Source organism: Colossoma macropomum, unplaced genomic scaffold (genome assembly GCF_904425465.1).
Source record: "Colossoma macropomum unplaced genomic scaffold, Colossoma_macropomum, whole genome shotgun sequence".
Taxonomy (NCBI): Eukaryota; Metazoa; Chordata; class Actinopteri; order Characiformes; family Serrasalmidae; genus Colossoma; species Colossoma macropomum.
In genome coordinates this window covers 36,594,691-36,611,821 of record NW_023494792.1, presented here as the reverse complement: position 1 = coordinate 36,611,821, position 17,131 = coordinate 36,594,691, and the positions used below count along the sequence as shown (strand labels likewise).

At 37.3% G+C, this 17,131-nt stretch overlaps 1 protein-coding gene across 2 annotated transcripts in view; it reads right to left on the bottom strand.

Annotated features, from left to right (window-relative positions):
• Positions 1 to 17,131, bottom strand: part of pde3a (phosphodiesterase 3A, cGMP-inhibited) — a 53,638-nt gene that overhangs the window by 10,935 nt on the left and 25,572 nt on the right. For both annotated transcript variants that reach the window (XM_036577026.1, XM_036577027.1), the window contains exons 4-9: positions 14,233 to 14,390; positions 10,068 to 10,183; positions 9,191 to 9,422; positions 6,615 to 6,688; positions 4,013 to 4,194; positions 3,063 to 3,200 (exon numbers count right to left, since the gene is read on the bottom strand). In XM_036577026.1, the coding sequence (XP_036432919.1) occupies positions 3,063 to 3,200; positions 4,013 to 4,194; positions 6,615 to 6,688; positions 9,191 to 9,422; positions 10,068 to 10,183; positions 14,233 to 14,390 (900 nt within the window). The remainder of the gene's footprint in view (positions 1 to 3,062; positions 3,201 to 4,012; positions 4,195 to 6,614; positions 6,689 to 9,190; positions 9,423 to 10,067; positions 10,184 to 14,232; positions 14,391 to 17,131) is intronic.

The window sequence follows — 17,131 nt, the reverse complement described above, 5'->3', positions numbered from 1 at the left end:
AGAACTGTCTTAAGGAGGAGGACGAGGAGGACATTTTGGAGCAGGTGGGCATTAAGAAATGCTGAACTTAACTTACTTAGCTAGCACTAACTTTCATGACCATGTCACATTTAAGATATGATATGATATATGACATATAAGAAGCTCTAGCCAGCTTTATTATTTCAATATTACATATAAACAGGAAATATTAGTAAGACACAAAGAAGATGAAAATGCGCACGTTGGAAAAATTCCTTTAGCATGAAGGCAACACTGCATGTCTGGCAGGAGAGACCAAGGTGGGCTGGTGTACACTGAGTAGACTCTACTCTCAGTCTGAAAACCGGCCCCACTCTGGACAGCCAGAGAGCATAACTGGCCTTGCGTTCTCTGGGTGGGAAGGATGGTTCTCCTTCTCCCTCCATCACTCAGCAAGATGCTAGGTGTCACTTTCCCAGATTGTGTTTTGTGTATACTGACAAGAAAATTGGGTAAAAATCCCATTCCAAAAAAGGTACATTAGATTCAGGAGTAAATGTGTATACTACTGCGATCAGTTGGTTTTCAGCATATGGTAGTATGCAATACATAAGTCAAAATGCAAACATATGCATTCACCAAAAATCTGTATTTATTTAAGATCAATTTTGTCTTTTACAAAAGTTAGCTCTTTTATGGCTCTATATTTTGATCTAGTGCCAGCAAATTAATGTAAGACAAAGACAACCGGTGTAAACACTAAGAAAAGCAGTTCTTTAAAAGATTGTTTCATTTCTTTAACCAAATTTAGTTGATAACTATGGAGGACCAGATTTGCCAAATTGAAAAATAAATAAAATTAAAAAATAAATGGCTCAGTAAATTAAATAAAAAAAAATAATAAAAAAATATATATTGCTTATTGTGATTGCAATTATACACATATTTCCTTTTTCTGCAGTTATAGATTTCTCAATTCATTTATTTCTGTATTATTGATTGTTTTATTAAGGCCATTTTTATATATTTTTTCCATATCTATATTTTTAACAAATGTTTGCTTTATTCATTGATTCATGTATTCATTTATTTATTTGATGTCTAAGTGATCTGAATTTTACAGAAAAAGACGATGAACCACCTCCTCCAAAGTTCTGAACACTACTGGTCGACCTCTGTATCAGCAGAGGCAGTAAAATGGAAAAAACTGTCCCCACAGTGTCCACACGGAAGAGTCAATAACCCGGACCTGCATTTTCAGCCAGATCAGCCGAGAGTCTCAGATCTCTGACTGTCTGCTGCTGTAAGAAGCCATGAATGTACTGTCTTGTCCTTAGTTACCGCTGAGAGAGCAAGACATGTACAATCGATCAACCAATAGGAATATTAAGACGCTGTGACATCATTGACTGACAGCCCCTTTATTAGCATAAGGACAAGGAAATACAGAAATAAATAGAGAAATAAATAAATAGAGAAATTAATAGTTATAGAAATAATTAATAAAATAAATTAATAGAAAAACAGAAAAAATGTTAATAAAGAAGCAAATAATAAAAAAATAAATACAAAAATTAGTGAGAAGGGGAAATTACTAAATAGACAAATAAATGCAGACATTAATTTATGTAAGATTTTAATTATTAATATATTAATTATGTATATTTATTTATTTTTAGATTTATCATCACTATTCGTTTCATATATTAATTCTACATATATTAATTAATAGCAATTCTACTTCATATATTAATTTGCTAAGTCATTTATTTTTAATTTTATGTATTTTTCAATTTGGCAAATCTGCTCCTCCATAATAACTGGCATCAATTAACCTAGAGACACCTAGGCTTGATTAGGGCCAGGCTTGTTGAATCTAGACTTCACTTAAATAGAACTTTTCCAGCTATGTGAGGTAGACTAGAAGGCCTCAAGAACCAGCACAAAATCCTTCGATCAAAAGAAATTCAAACTCAAAGAGATGAGAAAGAAAGAGAAAAATATATTGGTCTGGAAAAGGTTACAAATCTATTTCTAAAGCTCTGGGACTCCAGCGAACCACAGTGAGAGCTGTTATCTCCAAATGAAGAAAACTTGGAACAGTATTGAATCTTCCCAGAAGTGGCTGGCCTACCAGAATTCCATCAAGAGCACTGGAACAACTCACCCAGGAGATCCCAGACGAACATCAAAGGAACTGCAGGCCTTGCTTGTCCCACAAATATCAGCATTCATGATTCCAATAGTAGAAAAAGACAAAAACTGTATATATGGGAGAGCTGCCAAGTGAAAACCTCTGCTAACCAAGAGGAACATAAAGGCTTATCTCACATTTGCCAAAAAACATCTTGATGACCCCTGAGCCTTCAGGAAAAATGTTCTGTGGACTGATCAAAGTGGAAAAAAGTCAGAAGTGAAAGACACCTAGCATAAAGCTCACAGCATTCCACAATAACAATATCACACCAGGAGTCAAACATGGTGGTGATAGTGTGATGTGGAGATCCTTTGCTGCTTCTCCTCTCTATCAGAAAATTCTTCAGGTGATTTTGTTAGTCCATGATCTGCAGCTCAAGCGTGAATGGGTTATGCAGCAAGACAATGATAGGATGCACATAAGCAAGTCCACCTCTGAATGTCACAAAAGAAACAAAATTAAGGGAGTGACCTAGTCAAAGTCTTAACGTGAGACCCATTGAGATGCTATGGAAGCACCTTATACAGGCAGTTCATGTTTGAAAGCACTCTGAATTAACATAACTCTGAATTAAAGGAAATCTGCAAAGAAGAGTGGACCAAAACGCCTCTAGAGCGATGTGAAAGACTGATCTCCAGTTATAAGAAGCATCTGGTTGCAGTTGTTGCTGATTTTATCCTTCAATAAATTATATAATAATTTAAAAACTGTGTTTTGTGTTTATTCATGTTCTCCTTGCCTTATTTTACACTTTATATGGTGATCTGAAATCATTTAGTGTGACAAATATAAAATAAAAATAGAGGAAATTTTCATGGCACTATATATATAAAATTAGATTTGTTCGAGGGAACATTGTCTTTATGTCCATTAGATGGCAGTGTACCTCTATTGTGTACCTTACCTGACTTAAGATGCGACCGCACTTGCCATACGTTTTCTCCACCAGGTTAAAAATTGGGAAATTCCAATTGTTGATCTGACTCATAAGACCCTCCAGACCCTCCATCATCAGTGGTTCGGGGGCCAGAATGGGCTTATCCTGAAAAAAGAAGGAAAATGTTCTGAGTCTTGTCAAATCATATATGTATACATCAACTGGAAAACAATCAGAAATTATTCAATATTTCTAGAATAATGATTAATTCAATTAGATTTCTCATGTTCACCGGCAGGATCACTGCTGCTGAAATGTGCACAATGTACAAAACAAATAACAACATTCTGTTGTAATCATTTTTAATTTTCTTAAAATAATTATAAGTGATTATTTTGACCTACTATGTCAAAATCTCATGAAAATAAGCCATTATTCCAACCTGGGGTTTGCATCCCAAACCACTACTTCTAAACTGTACATACTACTCTAATGAATGTGCATCAAATGGTGGTGTACTTTTTTTTACATACTACTTAGTGCAGTAGTACAAGCCCAATACCAAAAAAAGTTGGGACAGTAGAGAAATGCAAATAAAAACAGAAAGCAGTAATTTCCTTTGACTTGTATCTGAACCAAAACAGCACAAGCACAAGACAATTAATGTTTACCTTAGTTGGTAGAGGAGCAATTTAAGACCAGGAACACTGCGTAATGTTCAAAAAGTCAACCTTCTTCTTACTAGCATTTCACTTACTGTCTCAACGTGTTCATGATTGGGGTTGTATATGGTTTCTTTTGTCTACAGGAAATCGGCTTCCATACAAAAAGCAAATTAGTCAAACGTCCTTTGTTCATTTGCGTAGAACTTCTTAGTAGATAAGTCACTAAACTGGCCACCCCCACAAGCGCAAAGTGTAATTAGTGCCTCTTTCAATAAATCTGGTCCTGAAACTACAAATTATCAGAAAGGTCACCTCTGGTGGTATTAAGGGGTGCAGAACCAAAGCCTCTGCTTGGAATGTTCCGCACGAGTCTTGCGTGTCATACGGCTTTCTTTGAGCCTCTCCATCCTCCTCATTCTGTGCAAAATCGCTGCTGTCACTGTGATTGGTCTCATAGGTGCTGTCATAGTCAGAAGACGCCAACACCAGATCATCTAATTGATCAGAAAATGGCAAAACAGAAAAGCTACAGACATTATTCACTATTTTTCCAGAGTTATCTAAATGCTCCTGATTCCAAGTTCTTAAAACTTCAGTCTAATGCCTCATATGTTTGTAAATAAGTCCTGAACTGCCTTGTTTACTCTCATCTACTTCTGCCAATTCTTAACCAATCTGCACAATTCAAAATCTCAAAGATAGTCAGCCTGAGCACGGAAAGTGCCCATTAATAACCAACAAAAATATGTTGAACTTTCAAAATAATCAATCCGTGAAGCGCCTATCAAATGTTGTGCCTGTTGTTGACAGCTGCTATAACTCGTGTGCTTGTTCACTTAGCACTTAGCAAACTTTGTATGCTTGTTTCCTGCATGCTTCTGAAAGAGCAAACAGATTTGAGTGCCACTAGATGGTAATTACTTTGTGAACAAGCTATGTGGGCTAACCAGCTATAACTCTTGAGTGCCTTGAATGATCCTCAGTCACTGACAGATAAACAGCTGCAGGTCTACATTATTACCATTTTGTTTCAATAACAAGTGTTGCACATTGTTCTCTGAATGAGCTTTGAAAGTTTTGTAGACCACTGTGAACCACTTTGTTTACAGTGGCTCCACGGTAGCAAAAAAAGCTGTTACTCATGAATCCTTTGTTATCAAACATCATGAATTTGATCACAAGTCAAACGAGACTACTACAAAGTATGTATATTAGTACAGCAGCTAACTCTATATAACTCTTTATACAGAACACTGTTACCAAATGGGTACACTTCCTATTACCAAACTGTCACACCTGTTAACTGCTTGCTGATAAAAGCACAAAACAAGTTTGTTAGACTTTAGCCACAAGATGACAACAAAAACAGTGAAAAGGAAAGATCTCAAGCATGCATGATTAACACCACACTATGCATTTGTTCTATTATTGCTTCTTATGCAGATTCACTGTGTTCTCTGCTTAACATCCGTGTTCGTTCTTTGCAATAGAATGAAATAAACTGCAGTTTTTGTCTTTATACACAGGGGTGCAAATTTGGTCTGACAAGTTGGGGGTGGGACCAACATCAGGTGGAAAAAGCTAAAAACTAAACAGTGATAATAATATGTCACATATGCAGTATAGAGAATCAGTTGTGTATTACAGTGGATTGTTTTTTCATTTCCACTGTGTTACTAAAATTCCTAGTCTGATCGGCATGTTATAAATATTTCAGCAAAAGATCAAAATTATGATAAATAAGATGATAATTTAGAAGAAAAAGGAAGGACTATTAATAACCGTTATGGCGTAAGTCAATAAAAGGTCCTAGTACAGTAGAGTCGAAAATATTCGAGGACAGATTAGTTCTTAGTTTCTTTTTGTCATTACCAACTATAACTCAAACAAAACAATAAAAATCTGTTTTGGCTTTAATTAGAGTTTTAAAATGTAAAACTAATTGCATCAGTGATTTTGTAAGATGTTCTGAATAAGAGCATTGGCTAAATGAATACAATTATAAATAGAACTGTAAGAATCTTGCAAAGTTTAGTAGAATTAGAGATGGCATTACATGGGCTGTTAGCAAAGCACCTAAAACTCACACATTTAAAAGCACCACATAAAGATACTTTTCCAAAATAAGAAACTATTGTGGTATTTAAAAAAATAACGCTTAATGCTAAAACTTGATGCTAATGAAAAAACCCTATCAATGGAATTCGACCAATATAGCTGCTAAAATGTCATAAAATACAACGACAAACACACTTCTGTTCAAAAGTTTAGAATCATTTGTCAATCATTTTTGCTCTTTAATATTCAACAATAACTTATCATGTAGATTTAAATGTTATAAAACAACATACCAAAAGGCATTTTTCGATCTTTTACTCAATATTTAAAGTATTTTGGGAATACTTTGAAATGATACCATGATATAATGCAATTGTTTATTTAGTATCATTTTCTGTCAAGTATCTGAATTTTATTAGAACTTCCTTGTAGATGTTCTACAGTGTTTTCATTTTTAAATCATCTACAGCACCGTTCATCATTCTGGACACATCTATCATTGCTTTTTTTTCAGATTCTCAGTTTTCTACAAACTATATAAAATCTGTGAAGACGCAGAGGAATAGCATATTACAATAATTTTACATATTTATCCGCAATCCCTTGGGATTTATTTTATTAAAAAAACATTGATTCTAAACTTTTGAACAATAGTGTATATACAAACATACCTTTGATGCTACTAAGACTCAGACAATCTAACAGGCAAAGCGGGCTAAATAATTAAATCTCATGAGGAAATATACCAGGTATTACTTCAGAATATTTGCACTTGCAGTGATAATTATGGGGTTCCATAGTAATGGACTTGAGAAAACTTTTAACAACAACAACTACAACAACAAAATATTCTTACCTGACGGTTGTGTTTTGTCACCTTTGTCTGTAGAGCCCTCCCCATGCCACATTTTGCTATACGGCCTTCCGCAGCTGCATGGGAGCATAACATGATAGTACATATACATTGCTACTGGAATAACAAAAACATTAAGGTACCCCTAAAGTTATAAATTAAAACACAAAACAACCATCTATGTTGAATAATACATTGTTAAATATTTTTATATATCATTGTTATGCCCAAGAAGCTAATAGAAATGCTACAGGAGCATCCCTAAATGTATTAAGAATGCAGGGAACCCTGACCCTACCCCGCCCACTACCCTGCACACTGTCTATGTTATAGACTTTGAGACGAGGCAGAGCAGAAACAATAACCATAACCAATAACCAATAACAATAAATTACATGTTTTGTTGATTTTCTAAGTGAAAATAAGTTAACATATCTTCTACAGAGAGAACACACTATTGCATATTTTAATGCTCTATTACTGTATATTGTATATAAGTTTAACAGCAAAAAAACATGACATCAGCAAGGAACATCTGATGTTTTTTTTTTAATATGTTTAACTTTGAATTCATTATTTTGTAATGTCATCAAACCAGTGCATTTACATATATCCACCTACTCAGCCTATAGCAGTTTAGCCCCACCCATTCACTCTACAACAGTTTAGCCCAACCTACTCATAATAAAATTATAAGAAGTGTTTTAATACAGGACAGAGAATGAGAACCGAGCTCTTTTACTTATGCCAGGCACAGTAACAAAAACAGCCTGTTTAATTCTAAGGGATAAAGAGAGTTTGGAAAATGGTCATGTAAAAATGAATTAGGTTTTTGGCACATAACCACACAAATGTTATAAGTGGAGCTCAGAGAGAAAAATAAAATGTTAGGATAAAATGTTTAGACCAAAATCTCATCACAAAGCTAGTGTAAAAAAATGTGTGGTAGCTTGTAGCAGTTTCTGTGAGGTAGCTTGTAGAGGCATCAAATGGTTTGAACATCTGGTTCTTGCAAATATCATAGAAGTGCAAGCAGATAGTATCATTACAGTAGCAGATAAAAGTTAAAATGCTCATCCCTAACCACTAAGGTAACCTTTATTTTAACAAGTGTAATAGTGGGAGCAAGAAAACTGACAAAAAGCCTAAATGCCACTACTTAGTGTTCATTTTCACTCATGTTCTGAGCTAAAGATGAATATGTGCACTTCATCCTCCTTTAACTTCTCATGTTGTCGCAGCACATTTTGTAGCTTGGGTACCTTTCAAGTTGCATTCTCTGTTCTACAACCACAAGGGGGCCCCCTGCGACAGCCTGAAGCATGGTTAAAAACAAAGTCTACAGTCTACTCGTGGGGCCCCCTGGTGGCTCATGCCCCTTCTATCTATGTACTAGGCTTTGTCACTGCTGTTTAGTATTGCAATGTGAATCAGCAGGGCAGACATAACCTAATCGAGCGGCTCCTCTGTGCTTGAAATTCATTACAGGCCAAGGGCAATGTGACATTCGTGCCTACGCACAGAGGTGCAAGAGGGATAAAATAACGAAAGAGAGAAAGAAGGAGAGATGGAGGGAGATGAGAGGAGAGAGAGTCATGCAGCTGCAGCTGATCTGTTAATGTTTGGACACAAAGGGCCAGATTCATAAAACTCAGCAGTAACCGTGCTACAACCTGCAAAATGCAAAACTCTGAGAAAAGAAGTAGAAGAACTGCTTGGTAAAAATGCATTCATACACCTTAAAGATATTTGATAACAAATGCAGGACACACAACAGCAAAGTTTTGGGCACTTCTGCACATTTTAATGCACAGTTACTGTTTATTTGCTGAATTTACCATGTTGGAAAACATAAAATGTGGTATGTACAGAAGTTAATCGCAGTAAAGAACGCGTAAACTGACCAGAGGCACCCAAACTTTTGCATATGGCTATCAATTTAGTACCTAAAGAAAGAAAAGCATTCAGCTAACCCAGCGCTTGATGAAAACCTGCACGTGCGGCCAAACATGTTCGGAAACATAAAGGTAAAGATCTCAGTTTTCAGGCTGCTTAAAAGGGAATACCACCAATTCAGCCTGCAGCAGTGTAGCTCCACCTTTTCAAACAACAGAAGTTTAACCCCACCCGCCAAACATATTTACATATACCAGTCTTAAAAGGACAGTAACAAAAACAGCCTGTTTAACTCCAAAGGATGAAGAGAGTGTGGAAAATCATAAAGGTAAAAATGAATTAATTATGGCTGCTTTTGGTACATAAAACAACAAAAATGGAAAAATAAAATAAAAGAAAAATGAAGGATTTGGGCCATTTAAAATTATTTTTAGGCCAATAACTAATTACAAAATTAGAGTAAAGAAATTAAATCATAACCATATCGTAATAAAAACAGGAAAAAAGCATGAAGTGATCACAGCTGTTCTTCAAAATCAAATACTTTTCCAATAAATTTTCAGTTTTGATTGGAAATTTTATATCTCTAGCCATTAGCCACAAAAAGTATATTTTCATGGCATGTGATGGGCTCCTTCTAATGGCAAAAAATAGACAGGTCATGCTCCACCTGCTGGTCTTACCTGCTACAGAGGGGTGGGGGTATCCAATGTGTGGTGCTGGAAGAAGGTGCGCTTTGACTGTGGGTTAAGGCTCGGTGAGGGGTCCGTGGTGAGGGGCAGTTGCCCTGAAGTGCTCGAGGGTCAGGCAGGTCCACTGAGGGGGCTTTAGTGGTGGGGCTGTTGACTGGGGTTCCCTGGACTGGAGGCGAGTGACACGGGGAGACCATGGGCGAGATGCTAAAGGGAGGGTAGCCTGTTGATCCAATTAAACTAATGTCATAAATACACAAAATTCACAAATACACTCAAACAAACTCACAACTACGGCTGTCATGATAATTTGATTAAATTTGATTTTAATAATAATTGATTTAACCCCTTTCTGCAGGTTTCATAGTGAATGACAATAGAAATTGACTTGTTGGGTATTTTTATTAATATATTAAAATTAAATACTTTACTTCAAAATATAATTCAATAAAAATCAAGGTTGCTCTGAGGGACCTCCAAAACAGGTTGAAATATCATTTTATGGCTACTGCAAAAAGAGGTTAAATTATCAGCAATGATTATTTGGCAATATGCATGCTTTTAAAATTCTCCTACTGGTCTCTCTCATGGTAAAAAACAAAGCCTATTAGCCATACCCATTTATATGTCTTTATATTTTTTAGCAAAGTGTTTCTATATATTTTAGGTGCTTTAAGTCTTCCATGTTTATCTTTTTTCAATACATTATTTCTAAGGTCTTCTTTTTTTATTAAGTCTATTTTTATTGTTAGTCCTTTATTTTTAAGTGTAATTGCTCAATAAATCAAAAAAATAGCAGTAGACTACAGGATTACTCATATAATCAATAGAAACAGCCCTACACAAAACACACATAGAGATACAGTACCTCGCCTGCCTTTGCTGTAGAGGTAGTTGGGGGCCGAGGTGGCGAAGGAGGCAGACATGGACCTAGATTTGGAGACAGCGAGCAAGACAGAGCTGTTCCTGGAATCATTCACCATACTACAAAACAGAGGAAAACATCCGGAGTGACCATTCTGATTTTTACCTGCCTCTAATGCCCAGAATACTCTTATCTTTGCCTGTAACTTCAAAGGACCCAGATCATGTAAAACCCCATTTTTCCTTAATTTTTTGAGACAATACTGGGCAGCCAATGTAGGTGAGAAATACAGTTACATAGTATTATTATATGCAAATTATATTTAACATAAAACAGCTACACACAACAGTACAAACAGTTTAGGTATAAATACAGTAAACACAAACCATACAAAACATTGTATAATACACTACATCACTATTAGTTTCAGAACAACAGAGAGACTAAACAGTAAACGACGGAAAGGGGGAAATAAAAACTCTTACTATTAAAAAGCAATGATTTTATGCACACTATATGGCCAGAAATATGTGGACACCCCTTCTAAATTTGATTTCATTGGTAACAGGTGTATAAAGCACATAGCAATGCAATCTCCATAGACAAACTCTGGCAACAGAATGAGTCATACTGAAGAGCTCAGTGACTTTAAACGTGGCACTGTCACAGGATGCCACCTTTGCCACAGCTTGTGAAATTTCAGTCCTGCTAGATTTTACCCGCTCAACTGTTCATGCTATTATTTTGAAATGGAAGTGTGTTGAAGCAAACAACAACTCGAAGTGTTAAACCACGGGAACTAACTGAGTGGGGCTGCCGAGTGCTGAAGCACATAGTGTGTACAAATTACTTATACTGTGTTGCATCACTCACTAGAGAGTTACAAATTGCCTCTGAAAACAACATCAGCACAGGAATTGTGCATTGGGAGCTTCATGAAATGGATTTTTTATAGCCAAGCATCAGCTCACAAGCCTAAGCTCACAATGTGCAATACCAAGCGTTGACTGGAGTGGTGTAAAGCAGTGGAGCAGTGGAAACGTCTTCTCTGGAGTCATGCAACACGCTTCACTATCTGGAAGTCTGATGGATGAATCTGAGTTTGGTGGATGCCAGGAGAACGCTACCTACTACTGGAATGCACAGTGCCAACTGTAAAGCAGATCAAAGTGAAGGATAATGTTAAAGCTACATCATACAAAGACATTTTTAGGCAATTATATGCTGTGTGGCAACAGTTTGGGGAAGGCTCTTTCATGTTCCAACATGACTGTGCCCCTGTGCGCAAAGCAGCGTACATAAAGACAAGGTTTGGTGTGGATTGCTATAGTGTATGTATATGTCTTGTCATCAGTGAACACTTTTAACAGTAGTAGCCCTTAGCAGTGGGTTACATTGTCAATACTGCAGACAGTGTGCACAGAACAAAGTGTCCTGTGCATATGAAGTAAACTGTAACATAATGCATCTCATGTGAAGCGACCAAGAGCAGTAATGCAAGACATGAAAGCAAATAATCAGACTGATAGTATTATCCAGTCTCAATGTGTGAAGGATGACAGCCTGTTCTGGATCCTAACTGTCTGAAGCAGCTCCAGGAGAAGTCTAGAACCTAGAATGATGTCTAGAATTTTACACCGGTATTTCATCATGCATGTATATAACAAAGTTTTGTTAAAGTACACATTACCAGTCATATGCAAAAGTTTGGGCACCTCTGGTCCAATAACATTTTCTAAGAAAAAAAAATTAAAAACACATCCTCTACAGAAAACACACTTCTGCTTTTAGTGCTCAATTACTGTTTATTTCCTGAATTTAACATATTGGGGGAAAAATAAAAAATAAAAATAAACTGTAGAGTAAAATTTGCAGAAAGAAATGTAATTTTTAAGTTTGTTCCCTGTACATAATGTGTTAACTTATTTTCACTTAGAAAATCAAGAAAACATCTAATTTGTCTGAGGGTGTTTAAACTTTTGCATACCACTGTATGTGCTCTTGTTTGCACACTAACACCCGCAAGATGATTTAGCTATATGCATCACAAGGATAAGCTGCTCAAGCTCACGAGCTCCTTTATTACCAGACAATGAGTTTTCTGGGAGAAAATTATTAGTAACTCCTGAGCCAGACCCCAAATGAAGCCAGAACACTTTAGTAAGTTGAGATTATCAGGTGGATTCTCAGAACAAATTAACTGAAGTGCTGTTATACCCTGTTTATGAATAAAATTAATTAATAAAACAGAGTGGCTGTACACTCACCCTGATTGTACAAATAGCCATGTTGCCTTGCTGTTTTACAAGTCATACTCACAGTTGTCACCTGTTGGCAGCAAAACTGTAAGCCAATATGGTTGTTTTCATGTTTGTCACCATTTACCACTTTGTTTTTAAGGCAAGCTTATATTGTTATTTCTGTTAATAATAATCCAAAGGAGTCAATAAGATTTACTAACCAAACTCCTCATCTAGACTTAGAAGACCCATTCATAAAATAACCTAAACAGCAGGTAACATACACTATATGGCCAAAAATATGTGGACACCTGATCATCACACCTGTACAAGCTTGTCGGACATACCATTCCAAAACTGTGAGGAGTTGCCCACCCTTTGCAGCTTAAACAACTCCAGTCAGGTAAAGAACAGGAAAAGGCCTTCCCCAAACTGTTGCCACAATGTTAGAAGCATATGCTTGAATGTCTTTGTATGCTGCAACATTACCCTTCACTTGAACTAAGCGGCCTAGCTTAAACCCTGAAAAACAGACCCAGACCATTCTCCCTCCTCCACCAAACTTTACTGTTGTCACTATGCAGTACGTAGCCCCACTTTGTGAGTTTGAGCGGCCTTCTGCTTCATGGCTGAGCTGAAGTTTCTCCTAGAAGTTTCCATTTCAGAGAAATAGCTCTTACAGTTCACCAGATCACATAAAGCAGGGGTGCCCAACACATCGATCGGGATCGACCAGTCGATCGCACAGTGCACATTGGTAGATTGCGCCTCATTCAAACAGGCTATCGCATTTCAATACTTTCTCACTGCTTCTGGTGGCAGGCAGGTCAACATGATTAACTGATGCGAAATGTGGCCACTGTCTCTTTAATTTACTGCTTGGAACCACAGCTATGCCACAGCCACCTAAAAGCACTGCTGTGAGTTTGCCTCTTTATCAATCTAGAAAGTTTTCATTTATCGGTGGCCAGTTCGTGTAGCGCCATTTTTGCATTTTACTTCTGTAACCTACACAGACTCTTTCAGACGATGAATGCAAGACCAAGCACAAAGAAACTGAAAACATACCTCCTGCATGCACAGCAGGAGGACTATTTTTTACAATGTCAAACTACAAATGCATCTGCTTGATTTGCCAAGTAGCCATCGCACTTCCAAAGAAGGGGAACGTCAAAGGGCATTTTCAAACTATACACAGAAACTATGATGATGAATTCCCAGCTAAAAGTGAAGTAAAAGGGAAGAAAAAAGTGCTCCAGGCTACACAAACTGGCTGACATCATTCAGTGCAAATCATCAGAACAAGGCTGGTGTGATTTTTACGTTGTTTGCCCTGTAATACATACATACATCATCTAAACCGCTTATCCTTCTGGGTCGCGGTGGGGTGCTGGAGCCTATCCCAGCTGTCATTGGGCGGAAGGCAGGATACACCCTGGACAGGTCGCCAGTCCATCGCAGGGCAGACAGACAGACATACACATTCACACACACACACACTCACCTAGGGGCAATTTTGTTTGCCCTGTAATGCTGAATATAAATATATACCACACTAAATACATTAAAAAGTTTCAAAGCTTTTAAAAAAGGATGAGAATAATGGGATAGATCATGATGACCTGTCCACTGGAAAAAGTAGATCTCAAGCCACAAAAGTATGGGCACCCCTGACATAAAGCATGGAATTTTGTGAGCTGATATGTTGCAAAAGTGGCATTGAACGATAGAAGTCTCTGAGCTTTTCAGCATGACCCATTCTACTACCAGTCTTTGTCTATGGACATTGCATGGCTAAGTGCTTGATTTTATACACCTGTTAGCAATGAGTGTGACTGAAACATCTGAACTCAATGATTAGGAGGAGTGGCCACAGACCTTTGTCTTTGTATTGTATCATAAAAGATGAAAAGTACTTAATGTAGTACCTGCTGGAGGGACTGTCATGGACGGGTTTGATGCTGGCACTGTGGTCTCGCCTCACGGGGCCAGGCTCAATGGTGGGAAGCCCCGTGGCAGAGGTGGTAGTCGTCCATGAAGAGGAAATGCGTCGCAGAAGCCCAGGAGGCAAACTCCGCCGTAAGCGCTGTTGAAAGAGAATCAGTATATATTTTCAGTTCACACACCTACAGATTCCAATTGTATGCCAATAGTCTTACAGTCTTAGGCAAAGCTTTTGCTGTAACTCTATCAGAAGGTTAATGCTGTTGTCTATTTTAGTTTGCTTTTGAAGACTTTTCAGTGATCAGTTGCAGTACAGTTGGACAAGCAATAATATATCACTCTTTATCACTCTTCAATCAAGTTTCAGACTGCAAAGCGCTCCTAAGAAGCTCAACTAGCTAACACATTATTTTACAGAGTGCAGAGTTGAGATCTTTCTTCTTTCATCTGTTGTCAGGAGTACAAATGGTCATGTTCAGGGGACTAGAGAAACGTTTTATTTTCTCATTGTCTACACAGAGCAATCCCAGTCAACTGTAAGCAGCTGTTAGGTCATTATACAGTAGAGTAGTTAAAGCTCTCCTTAAATGCAGCCTCGTCTGTCCTGTAACATATTATGAGTAGCAGCTTAAAAAGATACAGTAATTGGCTAGAAATATAATGGAGGAAGTACATGTTAAAGTGAGACAGACGACGAGTGGCTGATAATCCGTTGCAAGGGAACAAAAGAGAAATATTATTTGGACAAGAATTCAGCCAATAACGTGGACCGAAATAACGTAAACTAAAAAGCCAGCTACCAAAAAGCTGTGAATAGGTACACCTGGTTGTCCTTGAGCATGGCACTGTTGTAAGTGGATCAATAAAGTGTAATAAAATGTCCCTTTTTAACAGATTATTCTTCTGCATGATTTAAACTGAGTTTTTCCATATCTGCATTTCACTATCACTTTTCTGTATTTCCAAGCATGTGTTGCATGCTGGGTAGTTTACCTGTTACTCCGCAGCAGAGAGTGCACCAGCCAAATAAGATTAGAGAAGAAAACTGCTCCTTCATCATGAGAGAGAGTACCTAGCTACTTTTTAAAAATAGTGATAAATTCAAATGTGTTGTTAAAAAGATTACAACTATATTATAATGTTGGGTACAGTATAGTATTAACTTAGCTATGTGGACAAAGCATTGAACAATACCTGAACTTTCAATAATTCAAGTAGCTGTTAAGCTAGCGAGCAAGCTAGCACAAGATTAGACATATTTTTAGATTCTTTTCTTTTAGTAACTTTTTACAGCAATCTTAACTACGTTAATCAGTGTCAGCATGCACTACAATTAACCAGAAATGTTAATGCTTTGCGCCCTGCGATGGACTGGCGACCTGTCCAGGGTGTTTCTTGACCGTCACCCAATGACTACTAGGATAGGCTCCAACTCCCCCCGCAACCCAGAAGGATAAGCAGGTTAAAAAATGTGTGTGTATGTGTGTGTTTGTTAATTTTTTGCCCAAAAACTAGGCATGAAAAGAGTTAAAGTGTATAAAAGCCATCTAGCTAAGTTAGCTAATGTTAATCAACAGTGGATACTTAGCCTCACTAATAAAGATTGAAAATTGTGTGAAAGTTTCCTGTTAAAGGAAATGAATGTCTTATAAAACATGGTAGATATGTAGGTGCAAATGCTAAAATTAGAAAATAAGAAACATTTAATTGTAATGGATCTTTCATTTGTAATGACAGATTTTACTTTTTGGTGTTTTGTGTTTACCAGTACAGTTTGTCTTGCTGTGATAAAAGTAAACAGGTGGTGACTTTAAGCGTAGCACTTGCTAGCTAGGCTCTCAGTAGGCAAATTTGTTTTGCGCTATTGTTCGACTATCACGTTTGAATCCTGCTGAAGCTACAGCCCCCAAAAAGTCACTGATTATTAGCATATTATCAACAATATTGGTATTGCTAAATCTGCAGGCTGTCAATAAAGGCTGATACCAACCACCCCAATACATTGGTTAGGTTCTAGTGCCTTCTCCTGCATACTGCCAAATAATCACTGACAATTTTTTTTTTTTGAGTAACTGTGTCTAACTGATTAACCATAGCCCTAGTCTGCTGATCAAAGAGAGTTTTCAATTCAAATTACAGAACTGTAGCATGGGAGAAAAGAACGTGCACAAAATGTATGACTCTTTGTCAAAGTGCATTTTTCCTTTTTACTCCCAACAGCAGTATTAATATTTCAGGCAGATTTGCTCCACATATGGCACCATGGGACAAATTCCATTCACCCACACTGGGACAACCTGACATCCAGACTTCCGCAATGGCAGAGAGATTCTGAGGTTAAATGCCAGAAGTCTCTTATAATTTTAGTTTACAGAGACAAAAAATCCCACTTTTGTTTTGTTTTATATCCAGGAGTTCCCATTGTCGCTCTGCCTCATTCTAGCTCTTATCTTATTTGTAATATTTTGGCCTATTTACTCTGTGTATATAAGTTCTTCCATTCTTTCTCTGTTCCTGGCAAAGTGTCTTGCTCTTTCTTTTGCTCTTACCCTCAAGTTTTTGAGGAGTTCTTCCTAGTTTCTCTTGTTTTCTCCAAAATTCAATTTCTGGTCTCCCTGTTTTATTTCCATTTTTTTTCTCCTCAGTTTTAGTCATTGCCAATTCTACCCACTAGCTAAGTCCTCCCCCAATTACATGGTGCTAACAAGCTAAGAGGGATGAAGGCTAGCATGTGCTTCCTCCGAGACATGAAGCACCAGGGGAACTTTTTAAACTGCAGCTAACACAGCATCATTGGAGAGCACAACGCTTTGGGGAGAACACTAACTGCCAATTCTGTTATGTCAGCTAACAGATGCCCACACTGACTGACTGGAGAGGGAG